This window comes from Pipistrellus hanaki, assembly GCF_964339955.1.
Source record: "Pipistrellus hanaki genome assembly, chromosome: 5".
NCBI lineage: Eukaryota > Metazoa > Chordata > Mammalia > Chiroptera > Vespertilionidae > Pipistrellus > Pipistrellus hanaki.
Window position 1 is genome coordinate 31,071,133 of NC_140507.1, and position 26,572 is coordinate 31,097,704.

General features: G+C 48.9%; 1 protein-coding gene across 5 annotated transcripts in view; it reads left to right on the forward strand.

The window, feature by feature from the left end:
• FSTL4 (follistatin like 4) overlaps window positions 1-26,572 on the forward strand; it is a 518,038-nt gene that overhangs the window by 251,793 nt on the left and 239,673 nt on the right. For all 5 annotated transcript variants that reach the window (XM_084886586.1, XM_084886587.1, XM_084886588.1 and 2 more), the window contains one exon: window positions 993-1,026. In XM_084886586.1, coding sequence (XP_084742712.1) covers window positions 993-1,026 — 34 coding nt within the window. The remainder of the gene's footprint in view (window positions 1-992; window positions 1,027-26,572) is intronic.

Here is a 26,572-nt window from a genome sequence, read left to right on the forward strand (position 1 = left end):
TTCAGCCTACTCTCAATAGTAGGCTTTTTGTACTAAGCTGGTCATTTATGATGAATTGTAGATACTTTATGTAGTTATGAAACTACAATATGTGTTTTCAGCCCTGTCCCCCTATTACTTCTCACTGGGTGTTTTTCTGCTTCCTGGGCATTCTAAACCCTACCTTTCGTTAAGCTATTATCTCTCCCTCCCTCCCTTATTCCTATCTGAAAGCCTGCCCTTCTTCAGTGCTGCGTTCAAAGGTTCTTTTACAAATCCCTTTCCAGCCAAATGTGAATATTTATCAAGGAAAAATTCCTGTTTGTTCTGTAGCCTCCTGTTCAACTGCGAATATCTTCAATGCAGGAACTCGGTGTGTTTTACCCACGTAACTTCTAAAATACTTTGCTTATTGCCCTACACATAACAGGAAGATGAGGTTGTATTTAGGAAAACCAAGGGATTAATGTAGTCAGTGGCATAGACTGGTCCATATTGTCCACAGATAACTACCCTTGGGAAACTATTGAATTGAGCATAATCAATCACCAGATCATGCCAGTGACCTACACAAGCAATAGTGGTCTTCGCTGTGGCACCACTGATTGGAACCCGCTGCTGGTGAGATAACTGGCCCTTGACTACCGGTGTTTTCCCCAGGCCCTTCAAAGCACCTGCAGTCTAGGAGGAGGGTAGGGTATTGACCTGGAGCGGGTCTTCCACCTGATACCAGCTCAGATTCCACATAAGGAAGACCATGAGAGTTGGCTCTGCTCATTTAAAACTGCACAATTAATAATATTTTCCCCTAAGTCTCCCATGCAACAAGTTGTTTACCTTTACAGAGATGTGTGTGTTGAGAGTTTAAGACCCACCCAGCGCTGCTGAATGTCATGTTCTTATGACATTGTTCACCTTTGTGTGAATAAATGTGTAATAAAGGGTGGGATGGTTGCAAGTAACTGTGCACATGAATTATTCCTCAAAAACACAAAGCCTTTCTTTTCTTGCAGGAATTGAGAAGCTTTGAAGTCACAAGAAGAGAAGGTAGGAAAAAAAATGCACTCATACCCATTTCATTCCCGTGTTGATGTCTTGGAAGCAGTTTGCTGAAGCCAAGATGAACTTCAGAATGTGGGAAGCCTGTTCTTTGAAATTTCATGCGGCCTTTTCTGGGTGCTGACTAGTTGGCATTTTGGCCTCTAGGGACTCAAGAACTGACTGTCAGGTTTGCTTGAGAGAACGATGTCTTCTTCCCTCAAGCATCAGAGGTGGAGGTTAGGGAACTGGCTCATTCATGATCATGCTTACAGTCTCTTGCAAGAAGCCTTATTTTACTTTTAGTGAAGCTTGATATAATTATTTCGTTTCGCCCAGCAAAAACAGCATCAACAATAGAAAATGGTTTATGTTTTGAGGTATTTCAATATCTTGGAGAAGATGCCACTGTGAAAAATATTTCTGATTAGATTTTACAGCTTTAGCTAAGCTGAAATAGAAATAACCAATTACTTTCCCTTTTGAAAAACAATTCTGTGATTTCCTGTTTTCCCCGCCAGAGTTCCTTAGCACATTTGTTTTCTGGTCTCTGAGGTAAGTGTATGGGCAGTAATTTCTGAAATCCTTCTGTGGAAATTTCAGTTTCTCTTATTGTCCTTAAGCAATAGCCAGTCTCTAATAAAGGGATGTCTTTGTATGGTTTTTGAAATCATCACCAGTCATCCCTTAATTGAAGGGAAGATGAAGGCATAAACCAAAGTGAGTTCTTGGTCTAGGATCTGGCCTTTGGTTTTATTATTATTATTATTATTATTATTATTATTATTATTTTTACTGTTGACACTATTACAGGTGTTCCTCCACATTCCCCCTCTTTGCCTATCTCTTTCCAGCCCCGGCCCCCTCCCCTGACCTTCACCACATTGTTGTTTTTGTCCATGGGCTATGCATATATGCTCTTTGGCTAATATTTTCAGCTATTATCCAGTCCCCCCAACACCCTCCCCTATGACATCTGTCAGTCTGTTCCACGTATTCATGCCTCTGGTTTTATTTTGTTCATCAGCTTCCACATAATAGTAAGATCATATGGTATTAGTTTTTCTCTGACTGGTTTATTTCACTTAGCATGATAATCTCCAGGTCCATTCATGCTGTCACCAGGCATAAGAGTTCCTTCATGTTTACAGCTGCATATTGTAAAGTATCCCACTGTGTAAATGTACCACAGCTTTTTTATCCACTCATCTACTGATGGGCACGTGGGCTATTTCCAGATCTTGGCTATTGTAAATAACACTGCTATGAACATAGGGGTGCATATATTCTTTCTGATTGGTGTTTCAGGATTCTTAGGATATATTCCCAGAAGTGGGATCACTGGGTTAAAAACAAAAACAAAAAAACAGTTCCGACTTTTAATTTTTTGAAACCCACCCATATTATTTCCACAGTAGCTGCACCAGTCTGCATTCCCTCCAACAGTGTTTGAAGATCCCCTTTTCTCCACATCCTCACCAGAACTTGTTGTTTGTTGACTTATTGGTGGTAGCATTCTGACAGGTGTGAGGTGATACCTCACTGTGGTTTTAATTTGCATCTCTCTGAAGATCAGTGACATTGAACATTTTTTCATATGTCTGGCCTTTGGTTTTTAGATTTAACCACACCTCTGTGGCAGTGTCTCAGAAAAGTGGCAATCTTGAAAAAGTGAGCAAATTCCATATTGACTCCCAAATGTAAGACATTCCTGCCGCCTGTTTAGCTCTTATTTTGTATACTACAGTGAAAGACATAGAATGGCCATTTTTTTGTCAAAGTGTGTTTCTATTGCTTGGAGACCTAAATTTTCCTCATCTGTATTAGTGGGCTAATTAAACTACCATAGGTGTTTGCTGCTGTCCATGGTGCTGGAACCTTGGATTCAAAGGATGTAGATAATCTGGTTCTAGGATGAACTTCTGGCTTCCATTCTCGTTTGCTATTGTCACTGGGCTGCTATTGTCCACGTCCTCTGAATTGCATCCATAGGTTAAAACTGCATTATTTGGGTAGAAAAACTAAAATAAATTGGACGAAGGTGGGTGGGGCAAGGAAGGCACATTTCTTACTGAAAGTTGTGTTCACAATGGGTGGGATGACCATGTGAGTTGAAGAGAAATAACCACAAGGAGAAAAGGTGACATGAACTTTGCTTTTGATTACTATTCAGTGCATGTCAGTATTTCTAAGTGTGACTGTGTGGAATTAATTTGCATTGTGGAATCACATTATTTTGGAATCTTCCTGTCCTTGTGTTAGAACTGTTTCTAAATAGTAAGAACTATGTATATTTTTCTCAAAGACACACAACAGTCTAGAATACTGAGGCTGCCTGAGGATGAGCAAAGGCTTGGCCAGGCTGTACTCTACTCATCTTAAAGCAACAGCGTTCACACTGGCTGACCAGCACTTCCTTTGGACTTGTACTGGCAAATTTGTCTTGACACCACATAAACGTTTTTCTTCCTATTTGCACTGATGTCTTTCTTGCTTGTTTCTGTCAAAGTTGAGTGTTTGAGAATCCCTGAAATAGCCCAGTGCCTTAACGTCAATTTTTATAACCTGGCACCAAGGAAGGAAAAGTGAACCTTGCAGGTTGCTTGAAAGTATTTCTCTGTCTGAGAATTCAAAGGCTTGGGCAGTGGGGTTGTTAATCTTCTCCAGAACAGTGTAGGTGTATACAAATAATAGAGGCACTGTGACTGTTTTAATAAAGCATTATTCCTCAAAACAGAAGATGTTATTGTCTACCCACAGATACTTAAGGTTGGAAACCTTAGCTTTGATTTTGAGCTAGAGCTGAAAGAGAATAAGCAACACTATGAGTGTTTCTGTTCAGTTTACCGGGCCCAGCAGATTATGGACAAGTCTAGGATATTTTCATGTTTTTTTGTTTTTTTTTGGTGTGTGTGTGTGTGTGTGTGTGTGTGTGTGTTGTGTAAGTCCTATACTGACTCAGGGCTACAACCGGATGACCAATTGCAACCTCACACTATATGACTCCTGGGCACTCTTCACTAGGTCATGAAGTGAGAGGGATTAACATTAGTAGTGGAACTGGAGTCCAGGCTAAATCATAGTGGGGCACGGGGTGATCTGTGTGCTGTTCTTATGGATGCCTGTGCCTGTGCTATGGATGGAGGCTGTGAGTTTTGGGGTGGGCACCAGTGTCACGTTGCATTACCCAATGACGGCTCACCCACATGTCCCATTGCATTACCCAATGATGGCTCACCCACATGTTCTGATCTGGACCCGCCTGGCCTGGCGCCTAGCAGGGCTGTGAGGGAGACCTGGGAAGAGGGATGCTACTGTCTTCACGATAAAAGGAAGAGGGAAGTGAGGTCACACACAGCATCAGGGTGGCTCAGCAACGCACATCTCCTCCATAAACATGACCTGCAGTCCTGAGTGTAGCTAAAGCCTCGCTCTCTGAAAGCCCTTGGAATTATCCCCAATCAGCAGCTGCCTCTACTAGCCCCTTACAGTTAGTGCATCTGCAGAACTTCAGCTATCAAGAATTGTGTTCTGTTCACCATTCACTGTGATTTTGTTTAGCAGCTGCTTTCTGGAAGGCAGCTATGCTCACCACTATACCACCAACGCTAGCAGCTGCTTTCTGGATCTCTGCTTTCTGGATGTCTGCATGATGTCTCTTGGTCTGAGGTGAAGTCTGATTCTCTTCCATGAAACCGATTAATAAACTCCTCGCTTCTTTTGAGGCAACTTCTTTAATGGCTGCAGATGCAGGGGATTTAAAAGGGAGTTGTCCGGATTTGACAGGCCATGAGTTTGCCAGCCACTGACCTAGAGTAAATGATCACCCAAATAATGAAGAATCCTGGCATTTCCCCTCTTTCTTCCTAACGCCGATAAAGACACCGACATCCGTTGAATATTCCTAACAGGGGCCTGCCTCTCTACCAGCCAGGTTAAGGGTGGTCTGAGAGGACAAAACATTTCATTAATCACTATGCAGTGTATTTGTGAGTTTGTTTTCATCTCTCAGGAAACATGGCTCGAGGCTCCCTGGCCCCACTGATCTGCTGTGCTTGCTCTTCCCACCAGGGCCCTCAGAAGGCTCCCTGTCCTCAGGGACCATCCTCAGAGCCACTCTGCTCTTTCTGCCAACGCGTGAGTCCCCCTCCTTAAAAGTGCTCCCCAGGTGCTTGTGCAGAGGAGCTGGCTCGGGCTGGGATGGGCAGGCTGTAGGCCTGGTAGGTGTTGGGCAGGGCCATGAACCCTGTGCAGCGAGTTGTGTGAGTTGTGGCATCTCCTTGGTGCCATTGCAATATGTGGGCATGGGTCCCCGTCTAGGATTTGTGGGGCAGAGTCACGTCTCCTGAGAGTTCATAACCCCCACAGGGTGTGAGGCACTGAGGTTCACAGGACAATAGGGCGAGCCCTCCGGAGACAGCACTGCCCTGGAGACAGCACTGCCCTGGACTCCGAGCTTCCGTCAGGCTCTGAGCCAGGGTGGTGCCACTCCCACTGGCCCTGCCGAGGCCCGCCCCTGCCAGGAGGCTCGCTTCTCGGTTCTCTTCTCTGAGACCCCGGCTCTGAAGGCTGGCATTTGTCCTCTTCACCCCTTACCTGGGCCCCAAGCTCGGAGGCATTTCTCTGCTTTTCAGAAACCCTTGAAATGATCTTCTCCATATAAACACGGAAGCTCTTTCCAGTCGCGTTAAGCCATTTGCCCGGCAATATTAATGAGTCATTGGCGAGCCTCTGGGTTAATTCCCTGTGACTCGGGAATCATTTGTTTCTGTCTCTTCTATCTCGTCACTGCTCAGCAATTTTTATTAGGAAACCAGCTCCAGAATCCAACCGATCATTATGTTCCCTTCTTTTCTCGTCATCAGAATTAGTCTTTTAAAACTCGTCTTTTAAAGCCTTCTTGTTTTCCGCTTGTGTTCTCCTAGCAGAGCTCTGCTTCAGCGGGAGCAGAGCCAAACTGGAGGCAATCTGCAGGGTGGGCCGTCTCATCTCCGTGGGGGAGGCCTGGCAGGGCCCTCTCCGACGGGGAGCTGCCTGCCGCCCAGCCAGGGGCCAGCTTCTCCCCGTGGTGAGGGCTTCACAGTGTGCCCTCCGGGGCAGTCTGGCCTCAGTGACTGAGCCATGGTGCCCCTGGAGGTCTTTGCAGGTCGGGCAGCCCGATTGCAAGACCCTGAGCACCAGCACCCCGCCCGGGGCTCTTGGCACACGCCTGTTGCAGTTAGACTCCTTCTTGCCCAGGGCTGCCGCTGGGTTCCGAGAAAAGTCTCCTCCATATAGAAAAGTCTTTGCAAAATGCTGAATTTTACATGAGGTGAGATAAGTTATCCTCGTGCACTGCAGGAAGCCAGGGGACATGCGGTGCAGAAATGAGCAGGTTCTGACCAGCCGCTGGCTCTGTGAGGAGCCTGGAGCATCCACTGGCCTAACCTGTGGGGACGCCATTGCTTGTTTGGACCCCTACACTCCTCAGCCACAGGCCACAGGGACCAGGGCCCTTGTGCAAACTCCTCCCAGCGGCAACTCCTTAATACTTACATCCATGGGCTACTCAGAAGCTTTACTTTACATTTTTCATAACAGAAAATTCTTGGGAAGGGGGGGGGGGGCTCCCTGTGCTGCTCCTGCCCAATGGGCATGGTGTGGCAGGTAGGGACACAGGTGGCGGGGCACCCGGGCCTTCCGTATACCCAGGGGTCTTGCTTGGAGCCATTCTTATTTTTAAGGCAATTTCCTGTTTGTCTATAACGTTAGTTCAGGGGCAAAGGCTTACCCACTGTTTTAATATAAACTCCTTAGATTGAGGCTCCTCTTAATGGAAAGTATTTTCACAGCTGTGTCTTATTTAGTCCTCATGAACACCCTCTGAGGTGTGCAATACAGTCTTGCTCTGTAAATAAAAAATAGAAAAAAAAAAAAAAAAAGAGGGACGTTTGAATGACGTAGGAAATGGATCAAAGAATGAAAACGGGCTTGACCCTGGTCGCCAGGAATGCACGTTCTGGATGGAAATGCAGCAGCGCCGGCCGTTCTGACGGAAACCTCACACTCACACACGTGGGCGCATCGCTCGGCGGCGGACCTGCCGCAGGGCTGGGTCCGTGGGGCCCGCGGTCTGCCGCTGCAGAGAGAAGGGGGACCTCCAGGTTCAGGAGAAACAGGCCTCTGAGAGGGGAAACCACAGGCCTGGAAAATGAGGTGTGGGAGTAAAAATGCATGTCAATCTGTTTGCTTTGCTGATTTTAGCAGCGGCTTGCTCTCCCTTTTTTTTTTTTCTGTAAGCAGCATTCCCACTCAGCGGCTGGGCTGCTTCCTCTGAATTTTTATCCTTTGTTTGAGTCGCTGCATGGCTGGGTAACGGTGGCTAAGAGGGGACGTTGATCTGATGGGGTCAGATCTAATCTCATGCTTAGAAACTTCAGCTGAAAATAAAATGAGGGTTTTTTTTTTTTCCCCTCTTTTTTTTTTTTTTTTTTTTAAGACAGCAGGTCTGTGATGCTGTGCGAGCCTATCACATGTCCCCTTTTATAAAATTTAAAGTAATAACATCTTATACTTGGATAATGTTCCCAGGATGCTTTTGTTCTCAAAGAACCTTCCTGTGTGTGATCTCATTTAACGTACGTCCAGGAAAGCCTTGGAGGGAGGCAGCGTGAAGATGCGGTCACTGGCGTCTGCCAGATGAGGAGATGGTGCTCAGAGGTGGCAGGGACCTGTCCCCGGTCACACAGCTCCCTGAGGCGGGGCTGAAGACTCCGAGGTCAGCTCTGCACCCTCCCGCCCCCAGCCCCCGGGCCTCTTCCCCCATGTGTGAGTTTACAGCAGAAGTTTTAAAATGAACACCCCATGGTAAAGCACGGAGTGTTTAGTGCTGTTTTTGGTTCTTTTAAAAATAAATTCTTATCAAGACAATGCTTCTCACCTGTCAGTGGGATAATTCCCATACCTTGGGGACTCAGCATATTGAAAATGTGTGTGCGGGGGTTGGGGAGAGAGGGATGGTAAAAGTTAATCGTTTCACAGTACATGTCTGTGGTGAGGTTTAATTATCACTTGACATACTTCACGGGTTAAAACGATGACAGTTTAAAATATAGCCAGGAAATCCATTCATTATCGTGTGTCAGGTTACATCTGAGTCACCCCCAGATACAGATGCTCCCCAGACAGACGAAACTGCCGCACGATCTGATAGCTACGGATGGCCCTGAACTGAAACTCGGACCAAGCTCTGCCCTCTGCCCCTGCTGTCAGGACCAGAGGGAGCTCCGTGCAATCCATCCGTGGGCTTTGACCCTGGCATCCTGCTGCAGGTGCTAACCTCGCTACTCCCAACCTCCTCCTCGCCCCCCTCCCCTCGTGCCCTCTGCAGAATGTCTGGCGGACAAGGCGATTTGCTGTGAAGTGGGCTTTGCGGGAACGAGTGACAGCCATTGGAACGGCAAGGGGTGATGTACATTCCCGAGATGAGGAGGTCGGGAAGCAGCTTCCTGGGGAGGCTGCTGGTGCGGGCGGTCTGATAAGCTCAGCCTCGTCTTTCTGTTCAGGAAATAATTATGTAATTGCCCCTTTCCCACAAGCTCGCTGGACGAGGAGCTGTCCAGAGCTGTCTGTCCGGATTTCAAATGTGCATGTGGAGAGAGCCCTGGGAGAGGGAGCAGATGAAGCCGTCTCCGCTATGCAAATGCTGTTTGACATCGACTCGCTCGGCGCTTATCCGTGCTGACAGCGGGGGCCCGTGAGGACGCCGTGGCGCTGATCGGAGGCCCTCGGACGTGGCCCGAGGCACGCCGCCCCGGCTGAGCCCCAGTGAGACCCTCTGGGACACAGCGGGTGTGCCTCGCTCTCTGGTCCAGGGGCCCCGCCACCCCTCTCCGTCTCCCCTCAGTCTCTAGTTTCCACAACCTCATGGCTGCACCCCACCACCACGCTGCCGGCCTGAATGCTCTGGGTGGCAGTGGCCATGCCCTCCTTGGGAGGTCGGCCTCGCTTCTTGGCTGTGCCATGCAACTCAACGGTCCAGCTCCAGATCGGGAAGATCAGGCTGAACGGTGTGTGTGTGTGTGTGTGTGTGTGTGTGTGTGTGTGTGTGAGGGATGGGTTTGGGGCCCATGGATATCCATAGTGAGCAGCAGAGGTGGGGTGGAGGTGAGGACCGGAGCCAGCGTCACAGACCTCAGGGCTCTCTGCGGTTGTTGTTCTCACTTTCTTCCTCCCCTCCTTCCTGCCCTTGGGGACAGCTCTTTCCTTCTCTGGAGAGCGGGACAGTGTCTGACGTCCTAGGTGCCATTTCCCGGGCATGTACGTTCTGGCTGAGTTTTCTAGTTAAATGTCTGCTTTGACTTCTGTTTGAAATATTTCTAGTTATTTTGTTTTTCTATTGGGGAGGAAGAGACCCCAGGAGGGACGTAGGATCACAGCTGTCACTATTAAAGTCCCAGCCGTCGGTGTGGCCGGCCAGCATGACCTCCCAGCATGGCCTCCCGTTTTCCAGGAGAGGAAAGGCTTTGGGAGGATGGTGGTCTGGTTGGCTGGCTGCCTCGGTTGGTGCCGCGCGCTGGCTCTCCCTGGAGGAGTATCCGAAGTCCTTCGTGAGAGCGTGTCCCCGTGTCTCTCCGTGGTGGCCTCTCTAGGACCCCTGTCCTGAGGACTCTCAGCTCTAAGGTAGAGCTGCAGGGCCATGTCTCCTGGCCGGCCCCGGAGAAGCTGAAGGAGCACAGTGCCCCGTGGCCCTGTCCGGTGGGGCGGGAGCAGGGTGGAGGACTGGGGAGAGAGAAGGGCACGTCGAGGCCAGACACTGCGCTGCTGGGTGCTGGGCACAGAGGAGAGGGTGCTGGTGGCTCGGACAAACCGGAGCCTCCTCCTCTGACTCAGAGAGCTGCAGGCAGCATCAGGCTCGCCTCCCACTCCCCCGGGGGTCAGAGGGAGAGTTTCCTTCTGTGGGCAGGAGACCCAAAAGCAGAAACGAACATGGCCGCTGTGGTGGGCCCAGGGCGTGGCCCACCTTTGCACACGGCCCTCCCCCCTCCCCCCGTACCTGTGGTACAGGAGTTCTGTGGCTCCGCTCCCGTCTTCGAGGGGCCAGAAGGACTTTTGCCCACAGATGTCTCTCCTGCCTGCTGGCTAAGGCCTAGCCCCCACCATAACTGCTCCCTCTCCTTTCCTCTTCAACACCCCATAGTGATTTGGGTCCTGAAGGAGCGGCAGAGGCTCCACTGAGCCACCTCACACCTCTCCTGGGGAACTCACCTGGCCTGTCTGCCTCTGTGTGAGAATAGCAAACACAGGCATCTCCTAAGAACCCCAAGCCCAGTGTCTGTCCCATATTTACTCTGAATGACAGGCCTCAAACTGGTGGCCCAGGGGCCAGATTCAGCCGGTGGACGTGTTTCATTTGACTTAGATACAATAGTATTGGCCCACAGAGGGTTTTTACAAAAATAGGCTGATCTTATTAAGTTGCCAACATTTAAAAACAAGGGCATTTTAGATACAGATTCAAATAGGACAGTTGTCTTGGACTGTGAGATGGTTTGTTAACCCTGGTTTTTCTTGACTTCATGGCAGCAAGAAGCTGACGGGAGCAGCCGTACCTTTAGCATGCCCAGGCTCTCCTGTTTGCCACAGTCCGCACTGCTCCCCAGTGCCTTCCTGATACTGAGACCGAGTGTCTGAGGCAGTTTTTGGAAAATGAATATAAACAAGTTGAAGTCCTGAAAGAACCACACTGACTAAATTACCTGAGTGGCGTCTGTAGGCATTTGAGTTTTTAGCCCTATTTTGAACTCAGGTTAATCACAGCGCAGAAGGGACAGGTGTCAGTGAGAGGCAGGACAGGGGTGAGGTGGGAAGAGCAGGAAGCAAGGAGGAATCCTATCTAATAAAAAGGCAATATGCAAATTAACCATCACTCCATCACAAAGATGGCCGTGCCCATAGCCACAAGATGGCGGCACCCAGTCTTCTCAGCCCCACTGGCGCCCCCAGTCCCAGGGGGCGGTCGCTGAGAGCGGGCAGCATGAGCGGCCTGTCAGAATGCTTGCTTCGTTGCCACGGTGACGAGGCAAGCGTTCCTCCCTGGATGCAGAGGGCCTCTGGGCAGCAGGCGTGGAGTGGCCAGGCCCCGCAGAGAGCTATTGGTGCACGGGTTCATGCACAGGGCTGCTGGGTTAGTATAAAGGCTGAAGGGTCCCTTACTCACCCCTCCTTGAGTATCTCTGGTGAAGCTGGTGACCCTAGGTGGGCCCTTGGTTTTGGCAGTTAAGTCTCCCATTAAACTTATTTTCTGATACTTATGCCTTGATCTGTAAGCATTCACTCCAGGCTATCAGTTTGCAAGTGAGTTTCCAGCTTGGTAATTAATATTTGTGCCTGTTTATGTAAGTTATGTCTTTAAAATGAATCAGTTGCTTTAAGCATTTAAAAGACATTTCACATATGTTTTAAAGTAATTGCTTTCCAAAAATATTTCCTACTGATATTTTGTTAAATCTAAATGTACATTTATAGTACTCGGTAGACCAGAATAGCTCTGATTTATGTGTTTTGGTCCTCTGGGTTAAAAAAAAAAGAAAAAAAAAGAAGAGAGAGAGCGAGAGCGAGAGAGAGAGAGAGAGAGAGAGAGAGATAGATTTAAAAACCATCTTTTTAATCAGTGTACCTATTCCAAAGAATCCCTTGGCTTCTCGAGAACCAGTCAGTGTTAGAAAAATAATAAATATGGCGTGTTCTCTGGGCTGATTTAGAATTTAATGAGAGATGACGTCTGAGCCGGAGAGCAAGCCTGACTAACTTCTAATCTGGGCTCCGAAGTGTCCCGGCGCTTGGAGGAGCTTATTAACTCCCTCTGTGTCAGTTTCTTAATGTGCAAAATTCCAATGATGAACAGCTACTGCCCTGGTGTGGTGAGAATTAATGCTTGCTGAGTAGCAAGTGTTGTTTTAATAAACTAGTCCTAATTGTTTGCTTTGTACATTTTCCGCTTTATTATTTTTATTATTTCTCTTTGCCTCTGTAATTGGTAGTTATTGTGTTCTCGTTACTTTTTTATTAGTCGTTTTGTAAAAACTATCTTGTGATTTATCTTCTCTCCCACACTTATTTCTCCCAAATGTCCTCAGAGGAGGCAGGAGGCAGGCGAACATCACTCGCCTCTAACGGCGTCGGAGCTACGGGCAGCTCCACGCGGCTCGCCCTGGTCTTAGCAACAGTGGTCCCAACCGGTTGGCTGCTGTGCAGTTAAAGGACTTGTATGACACCAAGGAGACTTCCTAGAAAAGCATCTAAGTCACAGTGAGAGGGCAGGATTAAGAGTCTGCAAGGGGACTGTGAACTCCTTCCACGCAGGAGGAGCAGGGCAAGATGGTCCCATTCAGCTGGGGATAGGCAATGAGCCCATTCTTATATAAATGAGTGATTAGGTGGGAATCAAGGAGAGCTCTTCCTATAGTAGAATGCCAGATAAGAAATTTAGGAGGGATGATGGAGTTTAAAAGTCATCAATGGATACTGCAAACCAATAGCCCAAACTTGATGACAAATATTTATTTATATATCCTGTAAGTATTTCTTCACCAATTATTTTTAATTTACAAAGAGAAAAATACTACTTCTACTTTGGAGACACGTGGTGGACACCACCTCGACCAAGGGATTGAAGCCAACATCATGTGCCTCTTGAGTTGATGTGCTGAGGAAGACGAAAGGCCAGCTCTGTGGTATTCCTGTTAACAATTTGTCACTTGAGTCTTATTGTAAGAAAACATTGAACAGTTTCAAGTTGTAGGATAGTCTACAAAATAACTTTCCTATTCTCTTCAAAATATCAAGGTTATAGAGAAACACAAAGAAGGCTGAGGAACTCTTCCAGTTAAAAGGAAACTAAAGAAATGTAACAACTAAATGCAATCTGTAGCTCCGGGACTAAGTGAGAAAAATAGTTCTAAAACACGATTGGGACAATTAACAAAACCTGAATATGGACAGTAGGTTAGATAATAGTGTTGTGGCAATGATGATCTTTACAGTTGTACTATAGGAGAATGTCCTGACATCAAAAATATATAAGTTAAGGTTAAAGACATCTGTTGCCTTTACCTTGTTCTCATATAGTTTCCAAAAAGTGTGTGTGTGTGTGTGTGTGTCTAGTGTGCGTATTTTCATGTATTATATATTATACTAGAGGCCTGGTGCATGAAATTTGTGCATGGGGCCGAAACCGGTTTGGCTCAGTGGATAAAGGTCCCGGGTTCGATTCCGGTCAAGGGCGTGTACCTTGGTTGCAGGCACATTCCCAGTAGGGGGTGTGCAAGAGGCAGCTGATTGATGATTCTCCCTCATCAATGTTTCTAACTCTCTATCCCTCTCCCTTCCTCTCTGTAAAAAATCAATAAAATATATTTAAAAAAGAAAATAAATTTGTGCATGGGGGTTCCCCTCAGCCCAGCCTGTACCCTCTCCAATCTGGGATCCCTCTCACAATCTGAGACCACTGGCTTCTAACTGCTCATCTGTCTGCCTGCCTGATTACACCTAACTCCCCTCCCCCCCCCCCCCCCCCCACTGACCTGGTCACCCCAACTGCTCCCCCTGCAGGCGTAGTTGCCCCCAACTGACCCTCCCCCCATCAACCTGGTCGCTCCTCACCACACCACTCTGCCAGCCTGGTTGCCCCTCACTGCCCCCTCCTACCAGTCTGATTGCCCCCAACTGCCCTCCTGCTGGCCTGGTTGCCCCATGTAGCCTCCTGCTTGGTCATTTGGTCACCCTCATTAACCCACTGCTGGCCTGATTGCCCTACACAACCTGTTTGGTCGTTTGTTTGGTTGTTTCAAATGCGATGGTCACTTAGCCTTTTATATATTTTTATATTTTATATATATTTTTATATTTTTTATATTTTATATATTTTAATATATTTTATATATAAAATATATATAATTTTTATATATAATATATATTTTTATATATTATATATATTCTATATTATTATATATAAATATATATATAAATATATATATTTTTTATATTTTTTATTGATTTTTCACAGAGAGGAAGAGAGGGATAGAGAGTTAGAAACATTGATGAGGGAGAATCATCAATCAGCTGCCTCTTGCACACCCCCTACTGGGGATGTGCCTGCAACTAAGGTACATGCCCTTGACCGGAATCAAACCTGGGACCTTTCAGTCCGCAGGTCGACGCTCTATCCACTGAGCCAAACCATTTTCGGCCACTTAGCCTTTTATATATAGAAATATTATACATATAAAGAAAGAGACAGAGAGAGGAATGATAAACAAATAGGGGAAAAGTATGAGTTCCTTATAATATTCTTGCTACTTTTCAATAAGTTTAAAATTGTATCCAAATAAAAAGTGATAAACCTATAACAAAGAATGTTCACAATAAAGAATCATTAAAAGCATTCCCTTTAAGATCATGAGCAACTTAAGGGTGCCTGCTATGTCTCTTCTATTGAATGTCATACTGGAGGTTTTAGCTGATGCAATAAGGCAAGAAAAAGAAATCAACAGTATAAAAATTTGAAAGTAAGAAACAAAACCCTAATTTTTTTTTTTACAAATGATATAGTTGTATAAAGAAGCCAAAAGACTCTCTGAATAAATTATCAGGACTAACATATTTTAATCAGGTTGCTAACTATAAAATTAATATTCAGAATTTAGTTGCATTTCAATGTAATAACAACAAAGAGAAAATGATACCACAATCACTGACATAAAAAAAATATAAAATTTCTAAAACTGAGTATAATTAATGTATGTAAAATATTCATAGAAAAGAGTTGTGACAATTTATTGAAGGACTTAAATTAATGGATAAGAAAAGTCAGTATTGCAAAGAAGTTTATTTCCCCCAAAATGATTATTAACCTTCTGTCAGGTGTATGTGTGCGTGTAATTTGACAATCTGATTCTAATATTTTCATTAAAACGAAGGACCAGAAATAGTGATGGCCATCCTGAAGAAAAATCACAAATCGGGGCCTCTAATTCACTGCTGAGGAGAATATAAATTGTATGATTCCTTTGGAAAACAGTTCGGTCTTAGTATTGCTGATAGGACCCAGGCATTCCACTCCCATGTGTATACGCTCAGAGAATTCTTTCACGGCACGAAAGTGCTACTGTGAGGGGCAGCTTGTAGTGACTGGATTCCTGCAAGTTCCGATGGTTGGTCTGGGTGGCCTCGGACCAGCACAAGGCAGTGCTTCCTTCTGCCAGGGCTAGGGGAGAGGCTGTCTCCTTGCATTTTCTAGCTTCTTGAGAAAGCTTGCTTTCTTGGCTGTGGTCCCACATGGCCCCTACCTGTGCTTCTGCTCTGACTGCATCCTGACTCCCACCTTCGTGCTTCCTTCTTGGACGGTCCCTGTGATTGCATTGGGCCCCCCCTCGTAATGCGGGATAATCGCTGCATCTCACATCCTTGCCTTAAACACGCTGCACTGTCCCTTTGTCCCTTAAGGGACCACGCTCGCAGGTCCAGCGGACAGGGGTGGACGCCTCGGGGCAGTGTTCTCTCTACCTCAGAGCTGGGTCAGGAGCCCCTCCCTGCTCAGCTCCCTGCCCTGGAGCCTTCTTGATTTTCTCCCAGAACAGAAGGACACTGAGTATTGGGTGCCACATGGCTGTGACAGATGCCTGGAAGGAACGCAGTGGAATACTTTTTAGTGTCACTCAGAGAGCATGTCTGTGACTGCAGAGGCCACTGGTGTCCACCCCGGTCACTAACCTGGGGTTTTGTGAACAGAAACTCGACTAACAATTGGAAAAGGATCCTCTTTCCCTTTCTCTTTTCTCGTCTCACACCAATTTATTTCAGGCTGTAACTCCCTGTCTTAGCAAGTGAAACCCTGTGTCACTCACTTCATCTCTCCACGCCCGGAGTGGAGAGACCTGCTTGGAGCCGCGTCCTGCTAGGTGACTGGCTCAGCTCGGGGGCCCTGCTCTGTCTGTGCCGGAACATCCACACGCAGCTCTGGCCCCCTCTCTCTCCAGCTGATCTGTGACACCAGAGGCAGGACTCTTGAGGCCTCGTGAGTCACTATTGGCAGGAATAATCCTGAAACTCACAATTCCTGGCAAGGTAACCCCCAGGCCTGGGTCCCAGCCGCCCCCTCTTCTCCCCTTTCATGCCTCCCACCATTAGCACTGGGGTTGGGCAGCACTTTCTCCAACAGTGGTACCTGGTGACAATTTATATAAGGGAATATATAAATTTATATATAATATATATATTTACATATAACCAGAAAGCTGTTAAGATTTTGCTGGAGAGAAGTTGATAGAAACAGTGTGAAGACAAAGCCATACCAGTGGTCCCCAGAGAGACCCTGGGAAAGGGTCAGGATGGCGGAGCCCATCTTGTTTTGCATGAGCTCTCCTGGCAAACAGGACTGGCGGCTCCATCCAGGGTCCAGGCTCAACACCACGCCCATGCCCCAGCTGTGAGATATGGTCCCAGGGCCCAGTCAGGGCACTGCCCACTGTGGTCCAGCCCACACGTTAGGCAGTGGGACAGTCCCTTCTCTTGTGGCCCTGCTGTCGTAGCTCAAGGAAGGGTGGCAAGACTCCAGACCAGAGCTTGTTGTGTTAGTGTTCGAAACACACAGACCCCAGTTAGAACCTGCTCTGTCTGCACCTCCAGCCCAGCCCAGCTGCCCGATCGCTGCGCTGGGCGTGGGGCTTCCTGGGAGCCAGCTGGGAGCAAGGGGTTACTTGGCCTCCTTGGCCAAGCTGTCCTGTATATTTGGGGGCTTTGTGGGAAGGGATCACTGTGGTCAGGGCAGGGTCCCTGGCTGTCAGTCCACCTTTGAGCAGACTGGCAACACGGCCATTTCTAAGAGGAGGGGATGAGGCCCTCCTTCCCTGTATACGTGGCTCTTCCCCGTGACACCAGCACGTACCCTGCGTGAGTCTTGTCTCCTTGCCTTGTCTACCATCTCCTTGAAGGCAGGGCCGATGCCTTTGCTTAACTTGTGCTTATCTTCCTGTTGTCTCCTGAAGCTGGTGAGGCTGGTGATGAGTCCAAAAATGCGCGTCATGAGACTCAAAATGACGGTGTCCCCCGAGGACTGCTTCGTGAGCTGTCCCGAGGCCGCCAGCCACGGGTGGCGGCGGCGGTGGGAGCGGGGCGCCCGGTCTGCGAGGTGTCCTTAACCTGCCCTCACCTTGCAGCCGCGGGGGTACAGCGGCTGCGCTTGGGCTGCGGCACAATCCCCGCCAAGATGCTGATCCGCTGGTTTTCCCCGGCCCTGCCTTTTTCCTGAGATCAGTGATTCCCTCCCTGGCTTCTCAGCGCCCCGGGGTGTCTACAGTTGTCTCGAGGGTTGGCACAGAATTCTCAGAAACATTTGCTCCACACGAAAAAACAAATATGCAGAACACAGCAGTTTCCGCCGCGTTCGGAGCTGGGGAAGAAGCACCGCACAATCCAAACAGGCGCCTGGGCTGTCGCTCTCCGGAAGGCTGGATTGTTTGCTCAAGAAAGAGAAAAGGCAACAAGAGCCGCGTCTCTCCGCGGCGGCTCGGATCAGAGTCTGAGGCGCTGCTCACACACGCAAGCATACAGAGCCTCCTCAAAAAAACCCCTTTGCCGCTTTCTTTTCCCTTTCTATAGAAAGCAAATGTTATTACAGATGAATAGCGTTATACGAAGCACCGTTCAGTAGAGATCTGAGCTGGCGACTTGGAAGGAGCAGACATTCAGGGTGCGCTGAGCCTTTATGGGACGGGGAGTGGGCCCTGAGGGGAGCGCTCTGGCCGGGGTGGGTCCCAGCTGCCGGGTGGGTCCTTAGGGAGGCAGCAGTGGAGATGAGGATAGTATGCACCCCGTGATGTTAACAGAATTAAATGAAGGTTTATCAGAACCTTAGAACGGAGCAGGCACGTGTGTGTACTAAATAAAATATTGGAAGCCCACTCTGTACCAGGAACGGTGCCAGGTAGATTCCTGTTAGCTGAGGTCCAGTGGTGAGGGCCGGGAAGGGGACAGCTGGAGGAAAGGCCTGCTGGTTCAGCACAGACTCCTGTGAGGATTCTTAAGTACAACATTCTGGTGCGGGCATTGGTTGGTAATATTTTGGGCAAGTCCTTTGCCTTTTTTGAGCCCCAGGGCATTTGTTAGGGTGTGATGGGTTACCGCGACAAACAGGCTCCCCGATTTCAGCGCCTTAGCACCACAGAAACAGACTTCTGCCTCAGGAACAGTCCAGGGCAGGTGTTTGCGTTGTCAAGGCAGCTGTCCTCCACGTGGTCATTCAAGGACCTGGCTGACAGCAACTTCCAAGGTTGCCCTGGAGGTCAACATCCCAGCCAGGCCAGGGAAAGAGCTGAAGGCATGTCTGCAGGGGCTGGCACTCTCACGGCCACACAGTTCCTAACAGAGAGGACTAGCCACGGGGCCACCTCCAAGGGCAGGCGTGGCTGGGGGATTTCCACTCCGTGTCCTGGGAAGGAGAGCAGACTCTGTCAGACATCTCAGGTGGCTCATTTCTGGATCGGGCGGTGAGGCTCCCTGCCATGCGGACTCGCACAGGTTGTTGGGTGTCAAGTCCCCTCAGCAGAAAGGAGCCGTGTAGACACGGGGAGCGGTTGCCTGGGGCACAGTGGCCTTGGTTTGTGGAAGAACAAAGTGGGGGTTCAGCCAGCACCTGATTCATCCCCACAGGGACTGTGAATCACATTGTAGTGCGACATGCTCTATGAGAGCACACGGGCATCTGATCTGGACAAGGCGGTCACACATCTTCCCCAAGATGGACATCTAACGAGAGGACAGAGGGGTGGGCCCGGCAGGGGCGGGTGTGCAGGGCCAGGTGGAGGGAGCGTGTGGGAGCAGAGGGAATCCTGGGAGCCCGGAGGGAGCAAGAGCGCAGCTTGAGTGAGGAACCAAAGCTCAGAGGCCAGATACCGAGTGGGGGAGGAGGAGCCAAGACACCAAGCCTTTGGTGGCTGGCTCGGGGCTTTGCAGTCCATCTTCCTGTGGGAAATGCCCCTTTAGGAAAGTGACTGGTCTCTTGGCATCACCATGGGATGCCGTAGGAGTTGTCACTGAAACAGCACGAACGTGTGTGGTGTTTCACCTCCAGCCACGGATCTGGGACCACCTTGCCCCTGCCCCTGACACACACTATGAGCCCGTCCCCGAGGGGACGTGGCAGACACTTACCAAGGTTGTGTTGTGCTTAGATGGAACTGGTCGCCACAGGTCACCTGGCTCCCAGCGCAGGTCGGTGGAGCTGAATTACTGGGATCTGGGTCTCTCAGACTCGCAGGTGAGAGTGCACAGAGGAGGCCTAGCACAGCCAAGGCTGCAGTGCTGTGTGGGGACCCTGGCCGTTAGGGGGCCACTAGGACCCTCTTGTCTGGGCCCACGGTTGTACATACCTGGCTGGGGTATGCACCCTGCTGGTTATCACTCCGCAGTCCACGCCACCTGGGCTTGCTGGTGTTTATTTTGCCCCTTGATGTTTCCAAGGAAGGAGATAAAATAAGGGGAAATCAACAGGGCATAAATGATGACTCTTGCTGCGCTGCCTCCCTTCAGTCACTCAGTTCGTGGGCCTCTCAGGGTCAGTTTCTAGGTCAGTCCCGGTTTCCAGCTGCGTGATGTGTCTGGATGCCTGTGGCTTGCATTAGTGTTGCCACGAGCCCCCCTCATGCACAGGTGTGGGGTGAGGCGGGGGGAGGTTATGACTGAGGATGGGACGGTGGGCACTGGCCGGCCCCACCTGGCTTTGGGGTGAACCCTGGTTCCCATCTGCCCGAAGCCGTGTGCGGTGAGAGAGTTGCGTCTCTGAGGCGCCCAGCTCCACGTCTTCCTGGAACCGTGACTAATTTTTGATTCTCTGGTTCTGTTAGCCAAGCATCAGATGGAGTTCCAAAATATACCCTCCAATTTGCAGGGAAGCGGAAGGTATTCAAACACAGAACCAAAATAAAGGATACTTTTTCATCTTCCACTGAAACCCTTCATTTTCCAGCAGCACGGAAACAAAAGAGGCGGCGGTGGGAGCGTGCCTCGACTGAGAAGCAGCGCGCAGCTGTCTCCCGGAAGGAGGACGCCCGTGGCCCTCTGCTGGGTGGGCAGGGGGAGCGCGTCCTCCGCAGAGCCCTGCAGAGCTGGAGGGAGTCCCCTGGCAGCTCCGTCCCCCGGCTCAGAGCCTCGCCACCCTCACCGGTTCCTCTGGGTCCCACATCGGCCACGTCCAGGTTGGCCGGCAAGCTCCCCTTTGCCTCCTCTTTCAGATCCATTCCTCCTTGGCCTTCAAGTCCTCGTCCCTGGTTTCCTGCAGCGGCCTCTCTGGTCCCGGGTGCTCAGCACAGCTCCAGTGCTCGCCTGCTATCTTCGCACACTGGGCCAGCTTGGGGAGGGGGCGGAGTGTATGCATAAGCTTATTCATGAGACCTAAATGGCTGTCACGGGGAGATGGCTGGGAATCTTCTCTGCTTTTCTGCCCGAGTTTTGAGGCCATCCTTGGTCTATCCTCACCTGCCTCTCCGGTGACAAGTCCCACCCTGCTCTAGCATGCTTCCTTTGTTCTGGCTGTATATTTGGGCTTCCTCTATTTTTGAATAAATTCTCCATTTCTCCGAAACCGGTTTGGCTCAGTGGATAGAGCGTCGGCCTGTGGACTGAAGAGTCCCGGGTTTGATTCTGGTCAAGGGCATGTACATTGGTTGCGGGCACATCCCCAGTGGGGGGTGTGCAGGAGGCAGCTGACAGATGATACTCTCTCATCGATGTTTCTAACTCTCTGTCCCTCTCTCTTCCTCTCTGTAAAAAAAATCAATAAAATATTTTTTAAAATTCTCCATTTCCTCAAAGGTCCAGCTAAGGTCTCACCTCAGTTTTTCTCTGTTCATCTGCTTTTTTTTTTTTTTTTATCATCCAAAACCCACTGCTCATTGCCCAGTGCTTGATAATGAGGCTGCCCCCTAGGTTTCACGGGTTATCTCATCTCCCCACTCATGTTGAGGGGAATAAAAACAGCCACAGCATTTGGCTGGCAGGCTGGCTGCAGGGCCAGCTTATTCTCCCTGTCTTGTCTTGGCTAATTGCTATGAGAACGGGGTAGAGAGGAATTGGCCCACCCTGTTCTAACTGGTGGCTATTTAAATAAACTTCCAATTCACTTTGGAAATTAAAAATAAATAAATAAATAAATAAATAAAATAAAATAAAAAATAAAAACAGCCATAACATATTGATCACTTACTAGCTTCTCTTAACTGCCTTCAACAACTCTAGGTTGGTTAGTAGCAAAATCTTATTTTAGTTAGTAAATCACACTACAGGAACCAAAGCTGCTTTACTGTGAAAGAAATCCTTTAGCCAGCATCCACGCTGTGTGTAGTCCACAGTCTTTGGCCCAATAGTAGTTATTGAAAGAATGGACAAGCCATTATGTCTTCCCCCTGACCCTGGGGCCTGGCATCATATGGAGCACATAATACTTGCTCAATGAATATGTCTGACTGACATACATGAAAGAATAAAGACCGGGGGATAGCTCTTACTGGCTTCTGGAGTTAGCCAGCACTTCCGTTGTCAGTCTGGAGATCCAGATTCCAGTCCCAGCACTCTGCTAATTGGTTGTGGGACCTTGGGCCTAATTATCCGCATGCACAGTTTCCTTATCTGTATGACAAGGGGTTGTGCACAGGTCCTGCGAACTCTGAAATCCTTAATGCTTTTATTTTCGTTCCCTGAAGAGGTTCATTAGGACGAGGTGCTTTCACTGGCAGCTACACAGCTGAGACGTAGCTCGTTAGTGAGGCCGGCATCATTGCCAAGGCCGGTATGGTTACTGATGACTGTCTGCCGTTCTCAGGAGAGCCAACACCGTGAGGAGATTGCTTAAGATGAATAAAAATTTCCCCCAAACACCGTCAAATGAGGAAGCTATGGATCCAGAGCTGGGAACATTAGTGGGCAGGAGGTTTTCAATGCTCCTAATTTAGCTCGCGCTAATTCTTCCCTAAGCAGCTCCGCGTCCACACTGAGGTAAAGGAGCCGCCTTTGCGTGGAGCTCTCTGTCTCCTCACGAGCTGGAAGCCAGGACAGGCCAGCCCAGGATGGACATGGGCCACAAGAATCTAGCTCCTGGGAACCCAGCCTCATCAAGTGTCCCACTTGGCCAGCGCGGTTTGGGGTTGGGATGTGTGTGATAAGCTAATGCTCATGGAGATCTAAATAGCTGCCAAGGACCATTTGCATTTTCACCAAAGGGATGCATTGTTCATGGCAGTCCCCCAGACATCAAGGGGACTGACTGTCCTGTGAACTAGAAATGTCAGCTCCAAGAGAAAAAAAGCGTCCTATCAGAGTTGGTTACCATGGTACCTTAGGTGGCTAGAATGCTATTGAATGAATAAATGAATGACGACAATAATGATGGTAGCAGCTACTATTTATTGAGCACCTATAATATGTCAGGGTATGTCCATAAACACACTTAATTATCACACCAACCCCAAGAAGTCAAAGCTATTACCCTCACTTTAAATGGGAAAATTAAGATTCCCTAGGTTAAGTTCATTGTCACTTTGGTAACAAACACAATAGCTGGGTTTCAAATCCAAGTCTGTCTGGCCTGGAAACTCCTGCATTGTCTTTAGAGAATAAGAGAGTAACTGACTGTGTTGTTCACTACCCCATCCTTAGCACTCTTGGTGCCCCTGGTCTTACCTCCTTAAAGATCCTTTATCCAAATACAGTCACATCGGGTTAGGACTTCAACATATGAATTTGAGTGGACCTAGTTGAGTCCATAATACCTTCCATGGAAAAATGTCCCAAGTCCTTTGCTATACCTCGTGAATTAAAATATGAAAGTTCCCACTAACTATCTCAAAACAAAATCCTTAAACAGGTGGGCTCATGCCCTCAAGAAACATAGTTTTAAATGATCAGATCATTGAATCGTATGCTCTATTAATGACCACGGGCCTTTGGAATGATGTCTAGATGCCCGTGTAGAAGCTTCTGGGCTATAAGGGGCCGCTGGGGCAGACACATGCTAAGAATGTGTCAATTAGCTAATCAATTAGCTTAATTTTAAAAGTGGCAGTGACTGAAATATTCAATGAGAACGTTCCTATTGAAAATTGTTTAGGTTGCAAGTCACATCAGAGGGATGTCTGCCTCAGCATGATGTCATGCTTTGGCCTCCAAAATGTAGGCAGAATATGGAAAAGCTGGAGAGGGTCCAGAAGTGAACCACAAGGGTGCATTAAGGCACACTGAATGACTTTAGGGGGGAAAGTGGTAAGAGTTGTGTTTTTTATTTTTTAAACCCAAGGACCAAGGGGTTATAGCAAATCGTAAGTTTACAGTCCTGTAGGTGGTTAAAGGAAGAATGCTTACCAGCTATTTAACATTTCCTTGGAAAATTTAATAGGAATCATGGGCTCCAGTCCAGCAAACGAAAGGTGGAGGAGGCAAAGAGGCAATCATTTTGATTTCTGTGTGATTAAATACTGAGTAAGACGAGCAGGACAGTTGCACTGGTGCTGGTCCTGTCCCGACGGCCGTTTGTTTTGACTGGTTCCTGTGCAAGTAAGCTCACGCCTCTCCTGCCGGGGGAATTCTTGCTACTCATAAACAACCCGCCACCCCTGCCACACACACACACACACACACACACACACACACACACACACAGCTGTATGCCCCGTGGGGATTCCGAGGCCTGCAGACCCAGGCCCCTATCTTGTTTTGCACACTGTCTCCTGAAATTCCCGCATCTTTGCCATAAAGGGAGCTTTACATCCCTAACTGTGCCTCTTGGCATCTCTCCTCAGTCGCATCCCTGTGCCCTTGGGACAGCCTGCAGTTTGCAGATCCAGCTCTCGGAAGCACATTAATCCCGATGACCTGTAAGCCGCACTGTGGCCAAGACCTGAGTGATTTTCTTACTCGTAACTTAACAATGGGTGTAAGATCTGTTGCCCACTCTGCCTGTCCATGAAAGAGAATTTAATGAAAATTCCCACTTAAACATTAATGGCCATAAAGAGCCCAATGGCCAATAGAGTTCCTCCCCGGGAGTTAATTTAGAAAGAGTTTATAAGCTAATGGGCCAAAAAATGGGAAAGGAAATACTGTTTATTGAGAATCATTTTTCTGTTAAAATATAGCTGATTTACGAAGGAGATGCTGCTGTCCCTCCTTGTGCCATTTATTCGTGACTCTACCAAGGCTTCTGAGAGCCGACTAGATGCCAGGCACTCCATAGGTGCTGGGGAGAGGGTGGCCTACAGTGCAGAGCTCCTGACCTCAGAGGCCTGGCATTCCTCACTGGGGATTACCCATTGCCCGGGACGGAAATCCAGCCAGAGCTGTTGTCAGCAGGGAGAGAGGGATGTGTCCCTGGAGAGGCAGTGATATCTAACCTGGCTCCCGACATGACTAGATTCGGAGCTCAGTAGGGAAGCAATAGACGGCCCCTCCCCGTTGCTTAAGTCAAAACCCTAAGGTCTCCTCTCCCTGGACAGCCTTGAGTCATGGACTCCTCCTTGAACACCCAAAGCAAAGACTGCATCAAGGTCAAGTAGAGACCCTGCTTCCCTCCCCTGGTGCTGAGCGGGAGGCCAGGGTCACACAGAGTGGGGCTGGGTGATTACTGTAAAACAGGGCCAGGAACTCTCACCCTAAGAGGAACAGTGGGGGGGAAAGGGACAGTTACTCCCCACTCCGCCATTCCTCAGAGGAGGAAGCAAACTTCAGAAAGTGTATACGACCCACTCAAGGCCTCGCAGTGAGAAGCAGGGCTGGCCATGGGACCAGGTCTGTCCTGGCTCTGGGCTCCTTCCGGAAGCAGCAGGCCAGCGTTTCCCTGGTCTTCTCCAGCAGAACAACCGTCTTCCTCCACTTCACTCTTCCAGAGGGTTCAGACACACCCTCACCCTTCGTCCCATCAGGCAGATCTTGTTCCCCAGCGCCTAGATCTGTGTTTTCCAAAGTGATGCATAATTCTAGATTACCTATACTAATAAAAGCCCTGTGGCCCTCATGTCATCACAAGATGGCCATCACAAGACGGCCACTCCCATGTCATCACTCTCAAGTTGTCACAAGATGGCCACCACAAGATGGCCAGCTGAGGAGGGCAATTAGGAACAACCAGGTTGGAAGGGAAGGGCAGTTGGGAGTGACTGGGCTGGCAGGGAAGGGTGCAGGCTGGACTGAGGGACACCCCCCAGTGCATGAATTTGTGCACTGGGCCTGTAGTTATATATAATAGCACATATATAATACACACTTACACATATATATGACTTTCCATAAAAGCAACCCTGTTTTTTTTTAAAACCCTTAATTGAACACTTCCCACCCTCCCGTCTTTCCGAGCAGGGCCCCAGCCAAGCATTATACTTTCCATCAGCAGGGACCGGCAGCCTCTGCTCTCAGCACTTAGCGCCGTGCTGGGCACACGGCAGACACCCAGGGATGTGCTGAATGTGGAACGGGCCCTGCTGCCCTGGAGGGTGTGCACTCCTCACAGGTGGTTCGTGTCCTGAGAAAGCTGTCTGTCACCTGCTGCCTCAGCAGCTGCCCATCCCATCCCGCCCAGACACCGAGCATCGCAGCGGACAGCCCTGGTGCTCTTCCTCGTGCTCGCCCTGCACGCTGCAGTGTGCATGCAGTCCGTGCTTGGCACAGCCCGGTGTGCTGGGGCCACTTCCCAAGACCACCCGGGTCTGCAGGATTGCAGGGAAGGAGGCGGCACGGGTCCCTCGCCATTGCTCAGGACTCTGTTTTGGTGTCTAGTGACATCTTCCAAGATGTTCTCACTGTCTTCCCCCCAAACCCTGTATTTTTAAATATAGAATTAATACAACCTGGGTGCCAAAAGGAAGAGGGGGAGGAGGAAGGGAGGAGGAGAAAGATAAAGAAACAGAAGTGGGGGGAGAAGAAGGGGAAGAGGGGAGAAAAGGAAGAAGAAAACTTGAGAAAAGAAATAATGTAAACCCACTTTTTATTGCCACTCGGGCTTATTTCCTCCCAGGCTCTTTCCGTGTGCATCTGTTTAATGTGGGTTTTTATTTTAATACAGTGGTATCCACAGTCTAATTCAGCTGCTTATTTACCCCCAAGTAATTTCATGTAATTTTTTTCTCTGCAAAATTGACTCTCAATCTTCTGTAGCTCCCGGGGCTGCCGCTAACACCTCCATCTGAGGCCTAAGTGTTGTAATTAGAACCAGAATGAATGTAAGTGACTTGCAGGGTCGAAGGCCCTGTGCCCTCTCTCTCTCTCTCTCTGCTGAGGAGATTGCAGAGATGACTTATTCCTCATTCTCCTTCCTGGCTGTGCCTCTCGGAGCAGGCATGGTTCTTGCTAAACAACAGAATTCTCTGTAAAAGGCGACTTGCTGGGAAGGAGGGGTAATATCTGGTTGGGGAGGTACAGCTGGTTATTGCGTGGAACAAGCCGGAGGGGGCAGTCCCCATCATCAGTGCTATGGCCCTTCTCCAGAGGGCGGCGGCGGCCCCACAGCCTTGAAATGGCCTGGCCACCGGGGTCCCCT